The sequence below is a fragment of the Clarias gariepinus genome, chromosome 2, assembly GCF_024256425.1.
Source record: "Clarias gariepinus isolate MV-2021 ecotype Netherlands chromosome 2, CGAR_prim_01v2, whole genome shotgun sequence".
In the NCBI taxonomy this organism is placed as follows: Eukaryota; Metazoa; Chordata; class Actinopteri; order Siluriformes; family Clariidae; genus Clarias; species Clarias gariepinus.
The window spans coordinates 38,581,326-38,604,325 of record NC_071101.1 but is presented as its reverse complement, the minus strand read 5'-3'; the positions used below and the strand labels follow the sequence as shown (position 1 = coordinate 38,604,325).

General features: G+C 38.5%; 2 protein-coding genes and 1 long non-coding RNA gene across 3 annotated transcripts; 2 read left to right on the top strand and 1 right to left on the bottom strand.

The window, feature by feature from the left end:
- The first annotated feature begins 1,054 nt into the window (after window positions 1-1,054).
- LOC128514770 (serine/threonine-protein kinase pim-1-like) lies at window positions 1,055-16,355 on the top strand. Its single transcript, XM_053488625.1, has 8 exons — window positions 1,055-1,169; window positions 8,912-9,035; window positions 9,512-9,606; window positions 14,456-14,506; window positions 14,713-15,091; window positions 15,190-15,366; window positions 15,462-15,574; window positions 15,675-16,355. Exons 1-8 carry the CDS (start codon window positions 1,137-1,139, stop codon window positions 15,798-15,800), a joined length of 1,098 nt encoding a protein of 365 aa, XP_053344600.1. The 5' UTR covers window positions 1,055-1,136; the 3' UTR covers window positions 15,801-16,355.
- Window positions 7,183-7,777, top strand: LOC128514779 (uncharacterized). The gene is made up of 3 exons (XR_008356560.1): window positions 7,183-7,252; window positions 7,383-7,521; window positions 7,715-7,777. It is a non-coding gene; the product is annotated as an uncharacterized LOC128514779 (long non-coding RNA).
- A 4,226-nt stretch (window positions 16,356-20,581) lies between the features above and the next one.
- On the bottom strand, window positions 20,582-21,972 carry uts1 (urotensin 1). Its single transcript, XM_053490484.1, has 2 exons — window positions 21,862-21,972; window positions 20,582-21,172 (listed from the first exon to the last, which is right to left on the bottom strand). Exon 2 carries the CDS (start codon window positions 21,149-21,151, stop codon window positions 20,768-20,770), a length of 384 nt encoding a protein of 127 aa, XP_053346459.1. The 5' UTR covers window positions 21,152-21,172; window positions 21,862-21,972; the 3' UTR covers window positions 20,582-20,767.
- Between the last annotated feature and the right edge of the window lie 1,028 nt (window positions 21,973-23,000).

Sequence of the window (23,000 nt, the reverse complement as noted above, 5' to 3'; positions counted from 1 at the left end):
TTTTGACTTTATGAGTGAGGCACCTGCACTGAGATCGAGCATAGGAGACGATTACACACAATTCTGCGTGCCCGCGCGAGAGAGAATTATTGGCTTAGATCATTGGCACAACAGAAAAAGTGTATACAGACTGCTTCTACCTTGCTTGTTTATCATCTTAAAATGTATTTAAGAATTTACTCATCTTAAAAAAACACTCAAGTAACTCACAATCCAAAGTTTTACTGGTATGTGAAACGTAACAATTTAAATCCTTAAAGGAAAAAGGAGCCAAAAACAAGGGTCATTAGAGAGGTTCCTTGTTAAAGAAGCTTGTTGACCGAGCAGTGTGTACAGTATATTTGTGTTTGTTTTTGAATGTTGTAACTACATTCACTTAATTAGAAGGAACAACTGATTCATGATATTATACTCAATCAGCCAGTCACTTATTACCAGCAATGCAACTTAGAAACTAATATAGATACAAATGAAGAGCTTCAGTTAATGCTCACGTCAGAATGGGGAAAAATCTCATTGATCTCAGTGACTGTAACCATGGTGATTTTTTTTCCAGAAATATAAATGGCTGGTTGCAGAAATAATGATTCTAACATGCATATTTGCTTGTTATTTTCAGCCTCCAGAGGATGGACGTATGCATCACATGTCTGCTATGTCATGGCACAAATGGAGCTGGGATCACGCCCACACTTTGAGTTTATTGGATATAACAGGTATTGTGTGTATGTGCGTTTGTGTGTGTGTGTGTGTGTGTGTGTGTGTGTGCATCTGTTCTTATGTGTACATGTCTGTATTTTCCTTATTTGACATGTCTTCCTTTGTAACAGTAAGACAGAACAGACTCCAGCTAAGAAGGAGGCCTTTGAGAGAACTGAAGTTTATGAATATGTTCTCTCTCTGACCTCGGACAGTGGAAAGTTCGGACAGCAACACTTCCAGGTTGGAATTAGTTTTCTTCAAATTAAATTTCAAGAAGAATAGTTATTTTAAAAAATGACTGGCTGTCCCTATCTACTGTATCTTAGAAGTTCAAGTTCTCCCATGCCAGCAAGCTAGCCCAGGATGGACATGATGATCAGGCGCTCGATTACTGTGAGAGCATTGCTATAACACTCTGCAGATACCCTTACTGCATGGAATACAGTATGATAGAGGAACTTACAAAGGTAAAAAAGATCCTCTTTGTTATAAAATGTCTCATGAGTTTAAATTGTAAAGTCATTATCAGTGGATTGCTTTCTTTGTGTCATGTAGCTCTCTGAGGATCTGGTTGAAAGGATGAAGAAAACACAACCCAAGTGGCTGAAAACACTTCAGCAGGGGCAGGAAGGCAGACATGCTTTCATAAGCAATGTGTTTAAGGATGATTCAGAACAATGTATGTTACCACCAGCTTTTAGAATAAAATACATTCTAGATTAATGTTGCAAGCTTTATAAGATTCATACAGAAAGATTATTCAGAAAGGAGCTTATAGTTGTCATACAGAGACAACTGGATAGTACATATATAGAACTAATTTACTGTATCTGTGTGTGTGTGTGTGTTTACAACAGGTGTGTTTCATTCTCGCTACTTCGTCTGGGGACTCCTGGGTAAAGGAAACTGTGGCACTGTCTACGCCGGATTCCGTAAGACAGATAAGAAAGCGGTAATTAATTTTATTTAAATACTGTAATATCATGCTTTTCAAAGGGCTTGTCATTGTAGAAATGAACACCATATAGCTTTATACAGACTGCATGTAGGAGTTAAACTCAATTGATGCACAGATGCAAATTTGGCACAATGAAGTAAATAATTGATATCCGCTGTGATTAATGTGCGATTACATGATTAATGAACAACATTAATGCTGCTTCATTGGGATCTAACATGTAGTGTCGGTGTAAATGCAGTAGTTATACTAATTAGTAAAATGATGACTTGTCTCTTTGTGTTGTGTCTATGTGAACAGGTTGCTTTTAAAAAAATACCCAAAGATTTCAGCCCCAAAAACATCACCATCGTAAGTAAACTTACTTCTGAGATTCTGCACAGAAGCAATTAGGCATAAATTACAATTACGTTATAGACCTAACCCCACCAAACTGATGTGTTCATCTTGCTACTTCTTCTTGCTAACATGATCACAAACAACTCAGCTCTTTACCACATCATAGAGTCCTATTTTATTACCTTTCATTTGTAATAAATGTCAGAGACTTAGTGGCAATCTACACTTTCTTTACTATACTGTCCCACAGTTCTGATGTATTTCCTCTATGCCTACTCATGCTAGCCGTGTGTGTGTTTTTAGCCTGGAGAGAACGGCATTCTGCCTTTGGAGGTGGCGTTAATGAAGATGGTGTCCACGCCTCCTCGCTCTGAAAATATTGTGGAGCTTCTGGAATGGTTTGACTCACCTGATTTTCTTATCTTGGTGCTGGAGCGACCCAACAACTTTATGGACCTTAAGCAATTCCTCATGTGTAAAGGAGGAGGATTAGAGGAAGCAGATGCTTGCACCATAATGCAGCAGGTAGTTCAAGCTGCTAAGCATTGCTGTGATTCTGGTGTTTTTCATGGTGACATTAAGCCTCTAAACATTCTAATCAATCCCGACACAACGGAGGTGAAGTTGATCAACTTTGACTGTGGCGACTTACTGACAGATGGGGCTTACAAGCATTATAAAGGTCAGTTTAAAACTAATCTATATACATAAAATAATTTATAAATATACAGTGGAACCTCGGATTACGAGTAACTTAAAGACGTAAAGACGAGCAACAATTTTTAATAATTTTTGACTTGAAAAACGAGCATTGTCTTAGTTTACAAGCACCGAGTATCATGTTTCACACATGCGCTTCTTGTTCTGACACCGAGCGTCACGTCATCACAAGTGAGCCAACGGTTTTTCTCTCTCTTTCAGCAGAATTGTAGGTAATCGTCTCTCCTGCTGGGTGAATACACACACACACACACACGCTGTGTGTGTGTATGTGTGTGTAATGTGCGTGCGCGCACACACACACACACACACACACACATCAACAGAGAGACCATTTTTAAAACTATTTAAAAATTAGCAAGGAACATCGCTAGTCACACTCGCGTGAGCGCATACTAACGGGATCACTACTGTAAAGTAAAACAACAACAAAATTAAACAGCTCCTCACCTTTGAAAACAGTCACGACAGAGAAGAGTTTATGTGTTTGTTTGGCAACCTAAAAGTAGGGGAGCTGTAAAGCCGAGACCTATCGTCTCCCCTGCTGGGTCTTAGTGCTTGCAGTGTTTTTGAGTGTGTGTGTGTGTGTTTGTGCTGTGTAAGGCAGAGTTTGTGTGTTTGTTTGGCAACCTGAGAGAAGGGGGCTGTAAACGCGAGCGAGCCCCCCTTCTCTCAGGTTGCCAAACAAACACACAAACTCTTCTCAGTCGCAATTATTTGTAAATGTGAGGAGCTGTTTAATTTGTTTTGTTGTTGGTGTTTTACTTTACAGCAGTGATCCTGGTAGTATGCGCTCACGCGAGTGTGACTAGGAATGATCCTTGCTAATTTTAAAACAGTTTTAAAAACGGTCTATCTGTTATATGTGTGTAATATATGTGTGTGTGCATGCACATTTTACACACACAACCTGCGTGCACAAACGGAAACACTTATCTGTCGGGATTAATTTTTTACATTTTTTTAAGATAAAGTACAGGTTAATTTGTTTTATTTTTACTTTATATTTTGTATTAATTATTTTTATGTATTTATTTTTTTGGGCTGTAGAACGAATAATTTAAGTTTCCATTATTTCCTATGGGAAAATTAAATTTGGTTTACGAGTGTTCCGGAACGAATTATGCTCGTAATCCGAGGATCCACTGTATATAAACAGTATATATTTTGCATATATATATATATATATATATATATATATATATATATGTATAAATATATTTATACATATATATATGCAAAACTTGCTTGACAGAATTAACAGTAGGTTGGTATTTGCCTGAAGTTAATCCTGTTCTATAAATTAAATAAAATTTAATGAGTAGAATTTAAGTTTGGAGCAGTTATGTACCGCATCTAGACTTTTTTTTGTCGATGTATGTTTATTTTTCTGTGGCAAGTTTACAATCAGTTTCAGTTTGTCTCATATGTTCTGAAATTGTGAAGCTAATAACAAGCCGTAATGTGAAGCGCCTCTAAGAGATAAAAGAAGGGTCGTTAGAACAAACATATCCACCGTAGAGGACATGAGGGCATACCTGAACTGAGACCCCAGTGTAATGCGCAAAAATCTGTGTTGAGTAGAAGCGAAATTATGAGCAGTTTAACGTTAACATTAAATTTGAAGATCTTATTTTTAGCTTTAAACTTTTACCTATTTCAAAAAATTTTTTGTCCCTCAACAACAGTACTTGTGCTAGTTTTGAATAGGATTTGCAGGAAAAGGATTTGCAGTGAAAGATTTTTTTTGTGACAGTCTTTCTTTTTCACTTTTCTCATTTAGGTAGTAAGAATTACGCTCCAATTGAGGTGAAATCCCGTCGAGAGTATTTTGGCGTTCCTGCTACAGTCTGGAGTCTGGGTGTTCTCCTGTATGTGATGGTTTGTGCAGAGCCGCCCCCTACCGGCGGTAATGAGTTTATTGTTTGGCATCTGCGGCGATTTAAACACCTGTCTCATGGTGAGAAAAAGCAAAAAAACGTTTTAATTCATGATGTATTTTTGTTGGTGAACTTTCTAAATTTCTGTCTCATCACTATGCATACAGAGTGCTGTGACCTGATAAAACGGTGCCTAGAGGAAGACCATGAACGTCGGGCAACTTTCAGTGAAATCCTCAGCCACAAGTGGTTTACAAGGGGATGTCAGGACATGGTTCAGGTGACGCAGAATGAAACAGATCTAACATCACTCTCGTTACATGCTCACCTGTTTCCAATTCCAAGTTAATCCCGAAATTCTTGTGTTTGTTTGCTCTCTTTTCATAATCTGGACCCACTTTGTTTCACTGACCTTGATTTGTTTCACCACTCGGATTTAATGCACTCTCGGATTCATCAGCTCTTGACTTTCGTATTTGTTATTAACTTTTACAGTAGATATTCTTCTGTCTTTGAACTCCTCTGCTTGATTGATGCTTCGGTAATGACCTCAGTTAATCTTCGCAGATTCATCTGTCTCTGCCTGACTTTTTAGATCTGACATCTGTGTATATAAAGCTCTCAGACAACTGCCGCTGATTTCATCGCTTCGCCTTTTCACCGTTTAAAACTACAAAAACCTGTCAAAAGTACAACACCCACTAAAACTCGCAGCCTACTTTATGGCTCTCAGTGTACTACCTAAAAAGGTGACATCAGATGCTTTCCTTGGCGCGAGTTCACTACTACTCGCTGGAAGAAAGAGCTTCATTAATAACTATTATGTTCTATTCTAAGGTAGGAATATTTTCAGTCCTAAAAGCACTTGGAAATTTATTTCTACAAGTGATTCTGATATGCTTAGATTTACAGGCTCAAATTTGTAATGAGATAAAAATAGTCACTTTTGAGATGGACATTTGCGAAACACTGTAAATGTAAACGTAAATAAATTTTCCTGAGACTCCCATGCCTCATGCAACACAACACCCATATTGACTTGACAAGGATTGACTTCTTGTCTTTGCTCCGCCTTCACAAGAATCACATTACCCATGACGCAGCAGGAAATCACTAACTCATCCAAGGTATTTGTCAAATACACAACCTTCGAGAGGTATTCAGAAAGTCATGTACTGTCTAACTAGCCCCCATTACCCTTACGTCTGTGCCATCAATCTTCTGCCTTCTGCATCAGCACTGCCACTCTTGGGCAGAAGAGATAGTAACGAGAGGCTATGGAGTGATACATTTCTGGTTCTCTCTCAGGTGAAATCATCTATCCCTAATCTTCCTCTGCAGCCAGTGGATTTTTCTTTTTGGAGAAAAAAAGACAAGTTTCTCCATCCCTGCATTGATTACAGAGAATAAAATGAGATCATAGTCAAGAACCACTTCCCTTGATGTGCACTGCGTTCAAGCTGCTTCAAAATGCCCGGCTCTTCACCAAGCTGGATTTAAGGAGTATTTACCATCTGGTCAGGATCAGTACCTAGTGGTTCCATGCGGTCTAACCAATACTCCTAGAACAGGAATCTTCTAGGCTTTCATAAAAGATTTTCTTCGAGACTTCCTCACCATCTTTGTCTTTGCTTACCTCAACAACATTTTGATCTCCTCTCGATCTCCAAAGGAACACGGACTCCACATATATCAAGTTCAAAGTTTGAACAATAATCTACCTCTTTCCTGGGCTTGCCATCTTATTCAAATGGACCCTGTCAAGGCAATAACAGACTGGACAGTGAAATACTGTAGTCCAGATGGGAGCTTTAATATTTGTCAACTTCCACAGGCTCTTCGTCAATAGCTAACGAATGGTGGCTACCCCTCTTCATCTGCAGAAGTTCTCTGTGGTTGTTGGATGTATTAAGAAAGGTGACATCTCTACCATTCCATGGTGTATGACTTTGTCTTTTAATGTAAGCGTAATCGCCTGCAACTCAACTCCTCAAGTAAACAAAGGAGCTTGTGACCTCTTTATCTGTCCAGGGGAAGACAGAGGATACAAATATGTGGGGGTTCATCTCAACAACAAACTGGACTGGTCACTTAACACAACAGCACTCTGTATTCTGTATTTTCTGCGAAGGCTCAGGTGCTTTAACGTCTGCAACCCCATTGTTTGGATATTCTATAAATCTGTTATGGCTAGTGTAATTTGGTGAAACTTTCTGACAGATTATTGTGTGCCATCCTTGCCCGATATTCTTGCATTTATTAACACACTCTATGATTTATCTGCTTCTGACTTTTAGATTTGTTATCGACGAAGTGTCTCTATAAATCCAAAGTACCTTTAAGAGTAAAAACCCTACACCCTGTTAATCCTATATATTGTTGTAGGTTTGCCAAAGCTTGGTGAATCGGATGGATAGACATAGCGAAGAGAATAAGAGAGACAAGGCTAAAAATCATCCATACAAGACAGGTACAGCACACGGAATCTCCTGAACTCCACACCTGTCTATCATTTTAATCACTTACAGCCATGTTAACCAATATTTCCTCCTCTGTCCTGCTTCCATTTGATTCCAGGGAATGCTTCTGCCCCACAGTGTGATGAACAGTCCATCTCTGATAAAAAGATACCATTTCCTGGTCCCCTGATGAGGTGAGAAGCTCTTTCTCACGTCATACCTTTGGTTTTTCAGCTGTAAGATTTAGGTGTTTAAACTATGTATACAAGTGTGTGTGTGTGTGCAGTAATCCATGTAAAAAAGCTGTTCCAACATCTGATACAGGGATCTGACACAGATCGAGGAGGTGTTAAGGTTTATCCGGGTGACATATAAAGAGAGTTCACGCTCCCTGTGTAATGCTGAGCAGCGTTATTCCTATTTCTTTTGGTTGATTATGGAGTGCTTCTGTGAACGAAATAAAGTAAGTGCCCTAGTTTACTGTAACAAACGCAGCGTTATCTGTTTAGTAATAACCTTTTCCTGTTTGCTAAACTGACTAGTTAACTAGGTAATGCTAGTTAACTAGGTAATCCAGCTTGCTAGTAGCCTGCTAAGGACATGATTTCATAAATGTTTGTACAGTGAGACAGGTTGTAGATCTTTTTTTTTTTCAGCAAGTAAACATGGCTGACATTTCTGATCTGCTCAAGAATGGTTTCTGCCTTGTGAGTGAAAAGGTGAGTTTTACAGAACGCCATCTGTATGGTGTGTTGTGTTAGTCAGATTCATGTGCACCAACATGACACTTTCTGCTTTAGCATGGACATGTCCAGAACCTAAAAGACTGGTGTATTCCTCTGGTGAAGCTTTTGAGCTCCAGTGCTCCAGAAGACGAGAAGAAACATGATGCTATCCAAATGGGAGATGATTTTGGTACGAATATGCTTCACAGTAACAGCAGTTTTCTGGACTGAATATGTTGTAACTCCATTCATTTAATTAGGAGCAACTTTTTTGTTCATGATTTTACCCAATCAGCCGGTCACCTATCAGCAGCAGTGCAACATAGACACTAATACAGATACAAATAAAGAGCTTTTGCTAAGGTTCATATTGGTTCATTTCTGTAACTGTAACCATGGCAGTGTTTTGTCCAGTAAATTGACTCTTATTTGATTACATAATTGCTTGAATGTGCAGGTTTTCATAAAAAAAGGGGGTGCTGATGCGTCTATGTTTTTTTGGATGTTATTTTCAGCCTCCAGAGGATGGACATATGCAGCACATATGTGCTACGTTGTAGCACAAATGGAGCTGGGATCACGGTCACACTTTGAATTTGTTGGATATAACAGGTATTGTGGGTGTGTGAGCATTTGTTTGTGTGTGTGTGTGCTTTCCTCATTTGACATGTTTTCTTTTGCACCAGTGAGACAGAACAGAGACCAGTTAAGAAGCAGGCGTTTGAGAGAACTGAGGTCTATGAATATGTTCTCTCTCTGACCTCAGACAGTGCAAAGTTCGGACAGCAACACTTCCAGGTTGGAATTAATTTTTTTCTCTTTTAAATTTAAATAAAATAATTTAAATTGATTTATTGAAAACGTGTAACTGTCCCTATCTGTCGTAGAAGTTCAAGTTCTCCCATGCCGGCAAGCTAGCCAAGGATGGACATGATGATCAGGCGCTTGATTACTGTGAGAGCATTGCTATAACACTCTGCAGATTCCCTTACTGCATGGAATACAGTATAATAGAGGAACTTACAAAGGTAAAGAAGATGTTTTGTGTTGTGAAATGGCTCCTGCGTTTAAAATATCTGCCTAAATAAAGCCTAAATCAGTGGATTGCTTTCTCTTTGTGTCATGTAGCTCTCTGAGGATCTGGTTGAAAGGATGAAGAAAAGACAACCCAAGTGGCTGAAAACACTTCAGCAGGGGCAGGAAGGCAGGCGTGCTTTCATAAGCAATGTGTTTAAGGATGATTCAGAACACTGTATGTTACCATCACAACAATTATATTAAAAAAAAAAAATTATATTAATTTATATTTTAAAATCACTTACCAAGGTGTGTAGAGAGCTGCAACCCACAACTTTGATTAGCTATAAAGAGAAAAGCAAGAAAGAGAGAGAGATAGACAGAGAAATAAGGATGCTATGCTTTGTTTAGGAAGGCGAAAAATAAACCTGAAAACCGGTTATTCATCACACAACTGTTTACTTTTTAGAATTTTTTATTTTGTTAAAACTAGCACAGTGCTATCTATGGGCATACAGTTTAATGTTATTGACAAATGATCAGATGTATTAAACAGTTTTCAGGTGTTCCATATGCAGAGTATGTAATCAGTATGTAATCAGCATATAGTTCTCAATTAGAGATATCTGGGCTATCCCATATGGCTAAAAGTAGACTTAACTCACTCTGTGTGTGTGTGTGTGTGTGTGTGTGTGTGTGTGTGAGAAACAGGTGAGTTTCATTCTCGCTACTTCGTCTGGGGGCTCCTGGGGAAAGGAAACTGTGGCACTGTCTACGCCGGATTCCGTAAGGCAGATAAGAAAGCGGTAATGAATCTGATTTGAATAATAACTTTTTGTCATTTAACCACAACACATCTGATGAAATAAACAACTTCTATTTGAACATTTACGCTGTGGATTTAGTCTTTTAAAAATGAAAAAATGGTCCTCAGGTTATGACTCCACTTAAGGCTTTTTTTGGCTCTCAGAGGTAATTACCTCCGCGATCCTGAAATCTATCGAGTAATCAACTCTCGGCTTTAAAAGGACTCTGACAGCTCAGTTAATTGCTAGAGTATCTCCCTTGTGTGCCACGTCCTGCTTCTGTGTGATTTTTAGGTTACAGCTACAATCTGTGTATGACCCTGCCCATGTTTGGATTCTGTTTCTCATCTTAATTTTGAATTTGAATGTTCTCACTGCTGGATAGTATGATCACGACTCAGCTGTTTAATGGACTACCATTTTTGAACTGGATATTTTTTATAAATTTCATTTGCATAACTAAACTTATTGTGCCGATGCAGACAGTGTTTAATTAGCTCACTTAGACTTTCCCTTCTGTCTTTGAGAGGTGGATCGAACATTAGGAAAATCAAGATGGCGTCCTCCATGGCAGACGTCTTCCCTTTTTATTACAATGTTATTCATTATTTAAGTACTTTTACTTAAATAATGACTTTTTATATAAAACTTTTACTTTTAAACCATCAGACACAGATCATACGACAGAGAGATCTTATTGAGGATTGGAATGAGATTTAGACTACATTATAACCTCAAGTAGGGCTACCCTACCATCACCAATCTCGACTGGTTAGCCTAACCATCAGGAAAAGAAATGCAGAGGGCTGCATGCTGGCTAAAGGTTCAAATAAGCAAGCAACCAGGCCACCCTTACCTAGCCTGTTATATAGAACTACTGATGCTGAAATACCAACCTTTCTACCTACCAGGAGAATTTAACGCTGTTTTTATCACAGTGGTTTATATTCAACCACAGGCCGATACACAGACGGCACTCTGTGTAACTCACAATACTATTAACACATACGAGACCACAGATGCAGACACTGTTGGGAACTTTGATCAGTGTAAACTGCGTTCAGTTCTACGAGAATTTCATCAACACCTCAATTTTCCTACCAGAGAACAGAACACACTGGATGAGGTATATACAAAGAATAAATTGAGCCAGTAAGGAAAACCACCAGAATGTGGTCTCAGACAGCCAAACAAACACTGAAAGACTTCCTAGCATGTACTGACTGGGATGTTTTCAGGCATGGGATGACTGGGATGTTGCAGTTTGAGTACAGGGCCTATATATCAACAGAAGATACTATTTCTTTTGCCCTTCACAAAACTCTAACTCGCTTTAAAAATAAAGACAGTTATGCCAGACTACTTTTCATTGATTACAGTTTGGCATTCAACACTATCATGCCCGTCAAACTCATGAATAAGCCCTATAAACTGCGCCTGTCTTCTTCACTGAGTCACTGGATACTGAGCTTCCCCATTAGTAGATCTGTCTGCCTCTGAAAAGACTCCTCCAGCACCATCATATTGAACACAGGCATTCCTCAGGGCTGTGTACCAAGCCCGATGCTGTATACTCTTTTCACACATGCATTTGTTGCTACACATCCCAGCAACGTAATTGTAAAATTTCCAGATGACACCACAGTTATTGGTCTTATTACAAGCAACGACGAGACCGCATACCAGAAAGAAGTGTATGAACCGGTCACATGGTGTAAGGCTAACAATCTCACACTGAAGATCGGCAAGGCCAAGAAGATGGTTGTGGACATGAGGAGAAGTGAGCGCACCTATTAGCCTCTATTGATCAGAGATGATGAGATTGAGGGAGTGGGCAGCTGTAAGTTTCTGTAAGGAACTCAAGTGGACAGAAAACACAGTAAAACTTGTAAGTGAGGCTAATTAAAGAATGTACTTCCTGAGGAGACTAAGTTTGGCATGTCACCTCAAATACTCCACTTCTACAGAGGCACTGTGGAGATTGTGCTAACTTGGCGACAGCACAACACACGGCAGAAAGGCATTACAAAGGGTGATCAAGCTGACCTGGAAAATCACAGGGACAGATCTTCACTGCAGGACATATAGAATAAAAGGCTCTGAAAATCGGCTTATAAAGGACTTCACCCATCCTATCCACAATGTCTTCACCTTAATAAAGTCTGGTACGCAGAGCATAGCGGCCAGAACATCCAGACTCCGAAACAGTCTATATCCTTACGCCATTAGACTGATAAATAGTCAAAGCCTACTGCCACTTCTATCTGTATCATCAGGGTAAAAACCGTCTGTTCAGTGGTACTCTGCACTTTTACACTTTTACTACTGAAACATCTATACTCATAACAGATAATCAGGGATAATTTAAACACTAGACTTTACACTGACACTTTATTACCACTTGACACCTTAAAATGAGCATTCTTGAAAGGAGTAAACAAAGTAAAAATTTTATTGTACTAGTCCATATGACAAAACTCTTGAATCTAGACTGGCGGTTGTGCTCATTTCTTCTTTGATCAAAGGCTTATCCGCACAACGCAGGAGAGTTCTCTTCTTTGCCCCTTGAAATCCTGTCCATGTCTGGATTTATTCCCATGTATGACCTCACCTGTATTACAGACTTTTGAACTTGTCTCGTGTTTACGGATTCTAATGCTCTCACTGCTGGATAATCAGATCATGATTCAGAACTGTTGAACGGACATTGATTTTTTTTTTTTGCTTACATTTGTGTCCCCTGTCTGAGCCTGATTATCGACCAAGTCTATCCTTCAAACTTTGTCTCAAATTTGAAACGAAACTAATCATGCTGCTGCAGACAATCTGTGTGTAGTTGCTTCCCTTCTCTTGGATATCTGTAAAGAGTGTTTAATCAGCTCTCTTGGACTTTCCCTCTCTGTTTAAGGGGTAAATCGATCATCAGACTGGCAATCACATTTATTTTGTCTTTGTTCAAAGACTTTCTGCACAGCCCAGAAGAGTTTCCCTTGCACTCCGCTTCTGGATCAGCAGAACTCAGTCTGCATCATTGACCAGCTCCTTGTTAAAATTCACTTATACCACTCTGTGCTTTTATTTCAGTGGTGAAAATATTTTTCAAATAAGATTTTATAAGGAATATATATTAATGCAGGTGTTTGTTTATATTGAGCAAGTAGCCTATTAGTAGCATGTTTTAAAGTGAATTCTTAAATTCAGCACATAACTGTTACAGTCCGACATATACCATTGCTTTTACTTAACATTTTGATTTCACTTCTGCTTCAGGTTAAACTGCCTTTTTAGATAGTTAGATATCTAAATAATGTCAAATAATGTCAAAGTTTCTTTCCAGCCAGTTTTGCATAATGCTGTAACAAAATCTGGCATAAAACTGCTCATGACTTCACTTCTACTTAGCATTTTGATTTAAGTGCTTAACACTGGGCTCTCAGGTCAGGTATTTTACATGCCCTCACCTCGGACTGCTGCAGATATCTTTGCTCTAACGATTTGTGTTTTATGCCATAGTGGCACTTCACATAACTGTTCTTTATTAGCGCAACAATTTTGGAACATATGAGAAAAAAAAGTTCTTATTTTTCCTGCAGGAAGAATAAAAATTCATTGGTCGGTCCATTTTAGCCCATCTTTAAAGATTCAGTTTTTGACCTTTTATAAAGTGGGCCTTGCTGTTTTATGCTTTTCTTCGTGTTTTGTGTTGGTGTGTAGGTGAATTACAGTTGTTTCTGTACCTTCCACATCCTTTGCCTGTAAACTATTGTGATGCTATGCCATAAACTGGTTCATAACTGCTTATAACTTCCATTATATTCAACATTTTGATTTCATTTATAGCGCATGTTTAATTATAGGAAAATAGCAAACAACATCCAAAGCTTCATTAAATTCTGTTTAGCCAGTTTTGATTTATGCTGGGATAAAACCTGACAGACATATAGAAAGATTTTTTTTCTGGTTTTCCAATGTATGAAACATACAGTATAGGTAACTTGAAAAATTTGAATATCGTGCAAAAGTACATTTTTCCCAGTAGTGCAACTTAAAAGATGAAGTAATATGATATAGACTTATTACATGCAAAGATAGTTTAAGCCGTGATTTGTCATAATTTCCTGACAATCCTCTCCAGGCTGCGGTCATTCCTGCTGCTTGTGCACCTTTCTCTTCTACACTTTTCCCTTCCACATAGCTTTCTATTAATGTGCTTTGATACAGCCCTTTGGGAACACCCAACTTCTTTTACAATTAACTTTTGAGGCTTTCCCTCCTTATGAAGGATGTTAGTTATGGTTTTCTGCACAACTGTCAGGTCAGCGGTCTTTCCCATGATTGTGCTTCCTACTGAACCAGACTAAGAGACCATTTAAAGGTGAAACCCTTTGCAGGTGTTATGGCTTAATTAGCTGATTAGAGTGGAACACTTTAAGCATAGAATATGCTGAACCTTTTCACAATATTCTAATTTTCTGCTATTGTGGATTTGGGGTTTTCATGAGCTGAAAGCCATAAATCATCTCAATTATGACAAATCACGGCCTGAACTATCTTGCTTTGCATGTAATGAGTATATTTCATATTTCATTTTCACCTTTTAGGTTGCATTACTGAAATAAATAAACTTTGCACGATATTCAAATTTTTCGAGTTTCACCTGTAGATATAATTGAAAGAGCGAGTTCTGACCATTGTACAGACAATTTTTTTTTTTTTTAATAAGACAGTGTTCAGTTGCATTCAAGAGTTAAAATCAATCAATGCACATAATTTGGCAAGATTACTAATTATACCAATTAGTAAAAAAAAATTGTTAGACTGACTCATGTTGTTGTGTCCATGTGAACAGGTTGCCTTCAAAAAAGAACACAAAGATTCCAGTTACAAAAACATCACCATCGTAAGTGAACTTAATTTAGTTCTGAGTTTCTTCCACCGAAAAGATTTGTCGATTTATTCCTTCCTGCTAACACGATCATTACAATTTCATTAACTTTCATTTATAATAAATATAAGAGCCTTAGGGGCAATCCGCACCTTCTCCACTATACCACAGATGTGTTCCCTCCATGCTAACTCATGCTAATTGTGCATATGTGGTTACAGCCTGGAGAGAACCGCATTCTGCCTCTGGAGGTGGCGTTAATGAAGATGGTGTCTAAGCCCCCTCGTTGTGAGAATGTCGTGGAGCTTCTGGAATGGTTCGAGTCACCTGATTTTCTCATTTTGGTGCTGGAGCGACCCGACAACTGCATGGACTTTAAGCAATACCTTATGTGTAAAGGAGGAGGATTGGAGGAAGCAGATGCTTGCACCATAATGCGGCAGGTAGTTCAAGCTGCTAAGCATTGCTGTGATTCTGGTGTTTTTCACGGTGACATTAAGCCTGCCAACATTCTGATCAATCCCGACACAATGGAGGTGAAGTTGATCGACTTTGACTGTGGCGAGTTGCTGACAGAAGGGGCGTACAAGCATTATAAAGGTCAGTTCAGAATAAATTCAGAATAAAAATTAAGAATACACTGTGAAGAATCCTTTTTGTGACCTCTTTGTTACATTCCTCCTTTTTTTCTTACTCAGGCAGTAAGAATTACGCTCCTATTGAGGTGAAATCTCACAGAGAGTATTATGGCGTTCCTGCTACAGTCTGGAGCCTGGGTGTTCTCCTGTATGTGATGGTTTGTGCAGAGCTGCCTCCTATCTGTGGTAATGAGTTTATTGCTTGGCATCTGCGGCGATTTAAACACCTGTCTCATGGTGAGAAAAAGCAAATAAAAGAAAAAGCTCTATTTATTTATGATACATTTTTGATTGTGATTTTCTCATCTTCTGTCTCATCACTACATACACAGAGTGCTGTGACCTGATAAAACGATGCCTGGAAGACGACCATGAATGTCGGGCAACTTTCCGTGAAATCCAGAGCAACAAGTGGTTTAAAGCGGGATGTCAGGACACGGTCCAGGTGAGATCGAGATTGCTCTACATACAGAATGCTTTATTACATAAAAATAAATACTAATACTCTGGAGTCTATTTTAACATCTGACTGCATTTTTTCCTAGAACTTTGCTGTCACCCCTGATGTCAATGGTTCTGGTAATCTTCATAATGGCAGAAAATATTTAAAACAGAACAAACATAAAGAAAAAGAACAGAACAGAAATATTCAGGACAGACTCCACCCATAAACTTAATGTATGTAGGTGTTGCAGAACAAAACATAAATAGCAGAAATATTTAGAGAACAGAACAGAAATAAGTTTAAAAGTTCCCCAAATGCCTCGTTGCCATCAGCAGAAGGCCTCAGTGGTCCCTCCCCCCAAAGTGCAAGGTTATGCTGTGGCTAATGTTTACTAGTATTGTGTAGTTGAGTTCCATTTACAAACTGTTTCTTCAGTTCAGGAGCAGCAGATTTGATTGATTTGGTATCCAAGCTGCCGCTGGTCTTATACTGAATACAGCTGTGGAACAGTAATTATTTATAATTGAACTGATCTTGTGGCAATAGTTCCTATTTGAGACAATAATATTTTTTTCCTCGCCACTGTTGTTCCCCATTAGGGATCGAAATCAGGGATCGAAAGCAGCTTGTAGGATCGAAACCTACGAGCTGCTGACGAAACTGAAGAAACCTCATCACAGTCCTAAAAGATTCTCAGACAGTTGTACAGGAGTTAAGCACAGTGGTGTGGAGTCTGACCAAAATATTTGTAAAATATTAATTATGTACAAATAATGTATAAAAAAATAAACTCAAAAATGTTATAGTGATTAAAAATACTGTACATATTCGTACATATTTCACTGTTTTACTGATACACTTGTTTTTTAATATTTTGCTCTCTTAATTGTAAATACAGCAGAACATTGTGCAAAAGCATATAAATAAAATGACATCACTTATCATACCTTCATTCATCTGTGTGTGTGTGTGTCTATGAGGAATGACTTGGGATACAGGTGAATTTTGACAATGTAAACATAGTGGTGTTAGACGTCTTCAGGAATAAAATGAGGATCTGAGGGAGGGTGGGGCAACTGAGACACTTGCTGCACTGCTTTCCATTGACGCAAACAAGTTTTGAACAGCTCCTGGACATACGTGCAACTTATGCGTGTCTATGCGCAGCATAGGCACCATCTGGACACACTCACAATGTAGGCGTAAGCTGGTGTTCGGTCACTCGTTTGCCGAAAAGCTTCGCATGCCGAGGCAAATTTCTTGCAAAATTTTAGTTCTTAAAGTGAAAATCAGGGCACTTGTATACCGATGTACCATGTATAGCATAAAAGAAAAACTCAAGTTTGCACATGACACCTCAGATTAATTAAACAAGACCAACTGAAGGCAACTGTTTTAAAACTAAAAGGCTTGTCCACTGAGCCCTTAAAGACCCATGAATGCATGTTTGTTTTAATATTAGGATGTTCAATAAACATTTTTATTAGCAAAATTATCTGCCTGACTGTAATGCTTACTCGCTTTCTATACCGCTTTCTCTTGTATTTAGGGTCGCGGGGGCCTAGGGCCTATCCCAGGAGACTTAGGGCATGAGGCAGGGCACACCCTGGACAGGGTAGCAATCCATTGCAGGACACACACACACACACACACACACACACACACGCTCATTTACACAATACGGGCAATTTGGGAATGCGAATTAGCCTAATCTGCATGTCTTTGGACTGTGGGAGGAAACCGGAGTGCCCGGAGGAAACCCACCAAGCACGGGGAGAACATGTAAACTCCCTGCACACACAGATGGGAATCGATCCTGTGCCCTGAAGGTGCAAGTAAAATATCTTGAAGAGTAGACAAATAGTCCTAAAATCCAGAATTTCTTATATTTTATTATAGTGCCCTGAAATGTGTCTAAAAGCATTCTTACACACAGACTCACATGGTTCAGTGCTAAAATGTTAAATTGATCCTTGTAAACAGTCTAGCAATTAAAAGTCTTCTCATCAAACAGCTGACCTTGAGTCAGGATGCATCCCTCCCTCTGGAGTTTAAATCACAGTTTGTCCCTTTTGCTAATCTGTGTGCACAGTTTACGTGAGTATTTGTTTTCCAGCAAGGTGTTACTTACTCTGTCTTATTCTCACCAGCCAGCAGACAAGGGATAAACAATGATTAATGATTTTGGCATCTCTCACCATGAAGAATTAACATACATAGAGGACACCATATGCCAGTGTGTTATGTGCGATTGCTTCACTGAAGCTCAATTTGCACAAGTGAGCGAAGCTTCTTAATTGTGATTGCTCCTGCTAAGAAAGTTCCACTTAGCTTGTCAGCTATGATATAATGATATGTTAACTGGACCCAAAATAGAGTCCAAGTGGATGTCTCCCAAATGCTTTGGCGATAGGCCAGCTTTCAACTTCACAGGTGTCTACAGTGACCTTTTCACTTGTTTGGTGAGTCACGAATTGCAAACGCAAATAAATGAGTGCAACTTGGTCAGCTAGGAGTACGTATAATGCGGGGTATCAGTCCCAACCCCTTCCTACCATGGTTTCGTGTTTGTGCTTGACAGCTGTATTATAAAATAGAAAACTCACTTGCAGTTTAACTTGCATTCTTTTAGACTAAGTTTAACTATGATAGCAGTGATTTAGGACAAATCCCAGCATGAACATAGCTAGTTCATTAAGTTTTATTTTTGCTCCACACACAGCTATATTATGACATTACTGTAGAATTGGTTTATTTATAGTAAACTGCAATTGCGCACAGCTTTATGAGTCCTGAAGTCCATCATAATGTCCAATTTAAATGTCCAATTCTGGTAAAATAATAATAATAAAAATTAATGTATGTGTGCATCACTTCATGCACTTCGCTTCTTCCCCTCCGGAATAGGGTCAATCCGGACCCATCAGTCCAGATGACCTTTTGCAATTGCTCCAAAATCCAGTCTTTATGATACCTAGCAAATTGTAATATTTTCTTCTAATTAGTATTGTTAAGTGATATTCTTATGGCTACACAGCTGTTCAGTCCCAATCCCCCAAGGCCTCTTCACACTTTCACTCTCTGTTTTGCAACATCAAGCGTTTAATTGACCACCATTCATAATTGTTTCCCTAGTGACATTTCTTTCATAAACTTGCAGTCTTATTCTCCTGGGTTTAAATCCAATGACTATTGCATAAGGTACAGTATACACAGATCTTCTACAAATCAACCTTTTTGTTTCATTCTGTTATACTTTATAATGTTTAAAAAGGGTAGTAGCTATTTATATGTAAAAGGGCAATCAAATCAAATCATTTAGGTTTTCTTTAAAGAGTTTGTCCTACAGTACATTTACTTACCATGTAAATCTACTAGTTCAATGGGCAGCATCACCAAACAATTTGAACTTATTATACAGTAGGTGGAGCGTTACATCTCTATACTTAATGTATATCCTAATACCTGCAACCATATCTGGCTGGACACAGAACAATTTTGTTGTCATTTGTTACAATGTCATTTGTTCATTTATTTTTTTTAAATTTATTTTTGTATTTATTATTATTATTATTATTATTATTATTATTATTTATTTATTTATTTATTTATTTATTTATTTTTTACTAGAAGATTTTTTTCCAAGCAGCATGGTGGCTTAGTTTATGTGCACTGTCACATTGCACCTCCAGGGTTCGGGTTCGATTTCCGGCCAGGTTAGATTCCCAGGTTTGAAGTTTGCATGTTCTCCCCATGCTGATTTGGTTTCCTCCGCGTACTCCAGTTTCCTCCCATAGTCCAAAACCATGCATCTTAGGCTAATTGGTGTTCCCGAATTTCCCTTAGTGTGTAAAGCACTAAAACTGCTATATAACCTTATTTTAGAAGCTTTGATCTTCCCTATTTTATACAAAACATGACACGTAGTGTCCACATTTTCGACCAAAAGCCAACATGTTCTCCCAATCCAACCGCATTGCTTCTTTTTGTCACATGATCAGTACAGCAGACCTGCAAGCTGTGAAAAGCACTGGCTGCTGTGAGTAAAATAAATAGATTTTTTGAAGGTGGTGAAGCTAAGGAAATGGAAGTTTGCACTCCGTTCACCAACTTCAATGGAGTACAAGAATGCATCACTTAACACCCATGATACATTCAGTAAAATAAGAAGACATAATGCAATTTGGATGGTGTGCAATCACCATGTTATATACTTAGAAAAAGCTATACCGTATTCACTGTGATAAAGTTAGTCTGTAGTACAACCTTCTCTTTCACTCCCAAATGGATGTCTCTTTTTCCCATTTTTGCTCTTAATCAGGGTTTGGTTTGGTGCATTTGTGAGCCATGTGTTTTTATTAGACACTGCATCTCATTAAAGGACATTGGCATGTTCCCTTGACTTTTCCACACTGTTCTGTTTGTTTTACAGACCAATACTTTAAAAAGATTATGAACTTTATCATGTCTGGTGCTGGGGTCATAAGATGAACACATTTAAGATGAAGAGGGGAAAAAAGGCAAAAAAATTTAACTCTTAAAGGTGTTTGTTATAGTGGATGTAAATGTTTGGTAATATATTTTAAACACAAAAATATCTATTTTTAAATAGTTATTTTTTTATTTTTATTTTTTTTTACAGATTTTTATAGATAGGTGAGGTGAGTGTGAATGTGTTTGTGTTGGCCTTGACATTAACTAGCCTGTGTAAGCTTCAGTTGTAATAAAAGCTTGCTGTATCTCTGGTTCTGTCAACTGTTATTTTCATACATGAAATAATAAAATGAGACTACTTTCATTAGTGATATCATCAGGAGTATCTCCAGAACAACATTAGCCTATTCATAAAGATTTCTAAGCTATTATATCCTGAATATGAATAAGACACAAACTATGAAGAAGCAATAAATCAAGCAAACATAAGGGCTTATCGACTGAAATTTATTTCATTCATTTACAATATTGGGATGTTGCATATGCTATCCGTGGATATTCGTGTGTTAGATCAGTTCCCCGTTCTGTTGTGTTTCCCCCCATTAGTCGTGTTCAGCCACTGCACTGAGCGCAGTTAAGTCATGTTTCATTCCTGGTAGAAGTATAATATTGTAGTTTAGTAAGCACTTAAAGTAAGCAAAACTGAGGTCTGAGTGGAGCTGGTTTTCTTGTTCGAGTTTTTTTCTTCTTCTTTTTTTTTCACTTCCCCACTTCATTCAGATATTTGCGGTTCAGTTCTGCCTGTTCCCTCTGATTCTCAAGCTGCGCCATTTCGATCATATTGCGCAACAGATGAAATGTGAGATCGATCGATATGGGCGGATCGTCATTCCTCTTGGTGAAACTGACAAGCTCCTCCAAACTGTTCGGGACGGGGAAAGTCGAGACGTGTCTTAGCGCATGCCCTCGACCGTTTCCGCTGCTGAGGAACTTTCCCGCCCTAAGCAAAGCTTCATCCAGCATGTTCTTGGTTTCGTCGCGGTAATCAGAGAGGCTTAAATCCAGTGGTCTACATATACTCGGAGGAATGAGAGTGGATAGTAAGACAGCCGCTATTAGCAAGAAAGAGGGGACAGGCTTCATGCTGGACAGAGCAGACACTCCCTGTATTTAAGAGACACAAGAGCCGAAATCTAAATCAGGTGCATGTTCGCTGTAATGAAATATTTATGTATATGCATAAACTATGGACATGGACTAGGACTTCCCTACAGCACCATTCAAAGGTTTGGACACAAGATGGATTTTCTACATTTCTAGAACAATACTGGAAATAACAAAACTGTGAAATAACAAATGTTTTTTGACAAAAAAAAAAAAACAGTTGGTTGTTATTTTAGGAAATGAAGTTATGCTGTACGGGAACATTTTTTTGTTGTTGTTGCAAGAACTGTATATGTCAAGTGCAAATTTACAAAACCCATCAATCTGGCTCTCCTCAAGATCATCCCAGGAAAGCAAGACCAAAAAACTCACCTCTGTTGCAGAGAAGTTCCTTAAAAATCACCAATTAACAGCACCTCAAATCAGAGACATTATAAAGGCTTTACAGAGCATAAGTAGCATCTCAATATTAACTGTTCGAAATAAATTATTGCCCTCAGTGTTGTTCTACAATGTAGAAAGAGATTAAAATCAGGAAAAAACACAGAATTAGAAGGCGTGTCCAAACTTTTGTCTGGTAGTGTAGAAAGAAAAGTGGTATGATAGAGTTTACTAAACTATATAAATAAAGAACATTCAAATAAACATACAAATTCCATGAACCAGAAAAAGCCATAATGTGCACAAACCTGAAGTTTTGAGTCTTGAACAAGAAGTCAAAAGACAACTTCTTTAATGTATTTCTGCTTCCAAACTTCTAAAAAAACAAGGTGGATAAAGGTTGGGATGAAAGTAAACGAATCCTTTCCAGTGGCTTTGGCACAGGAGCAGCTCCAATGCCATGGTTATATACATCCAGTAAAGCTCCACTGACGTCAATCCCAGTGTATAAACTGCCTGTAAAGAAGGCAAGCCCTGGAGTGATAATTGGCCAGTCCGATCAAAGTGTGAATCTTACGCACATCAACAATCTAAAAACACGCACACAGACGAAGAAGTGTCCAGAAGAAAACAATTGCACATCTAGATGCTCACACAATTTATCTTATGATCAGATGTTAAGTCTGTGCCGGGGGTGAGCAGCTTCCTACTTTGTTATTTGTCTATGGCTGTCTGAGTTTAAGCTGTGTGTGTTTGAGTGAGTGAGTGAGTGAGAGAGAGATTGAGAAAGAGAGAGAGACTCAAACACACACACAGACGCACGCGCACAGTGAGAGCTGGCCATGGTCCTGATATGTACCGCAGCTTCTTAAAGAAGTAACAATTAATAATTACACTCCCCAGCATCACCCAGTTGAGGATGAGTTTCTTCTGAGGCTGGTTTCTCTCACAATTTCTTCTTTTTATCTCAGGTAGTTTTTTCCCATCACATTGTTGTCTCTCACTATGCAGGAATCAATTAAAATTTTTATTCAATATCTGTATTACTTGTAAAGCTGATTTGAATCGAAGTGCAAGAAACATTATTTAAATCTCAGATCAAACTTTCTTCTTTTAAATTTCTAATTACAGCAAACACACAATCAATAAATTAAGACATTATTTGAAGGTTATATTATTTTGGCTCCAGTGTAGTGCAACATGGTCATAGTGTCACCTCACAGCTTCAGGGTCCAGGGTTTGATTCTGGCTTGTTATAGTATAACGAGAGCCCTAACTCAGGGCTTTAGAGGGGGACAATGAAATAGAAGTATGTGAGAGTGCTTATGATACGCACGGGAAGACCTTTCCGTTTGGAGATAATGTGGGATTATTAATTAGAAACTGCCGTCTGAGAACGGACGGGGGTCTGGAAACTAAAAATAAAAACTTAAATGCTCTCGGGATG

Bases quoted from the DNA above. Each gene is read 5' to 3' on its own strand.
- LOC128514770 (XM_053488625.1), top strand. From the start codon at position 1,137: ATGGAATACAGTATGATAGAGGAACTTACAAAG. The intron at 9,607-14,455 runs GTAATGAATCTG...CCATGTGAACAG, and splicing joins GTAAGGCAGATAAGAAAGCG to GTTGCCTTCAAAAAAGAACA. The intron at 15,092-15,189 runs GTCAGTTCAGAA...TTTCTTACTCAG, and splicing joins GGCGTACAAGCATTATAAAG to GCAGTAAGAATTACGCTCCT.
- uts1 (XM_053490484.1), bottom strand. From the start codon at position 21,151: ATGAAGCCTGTCCCCTCTTTCTTGCTAATAGCGGCTGTCTTACTATCC.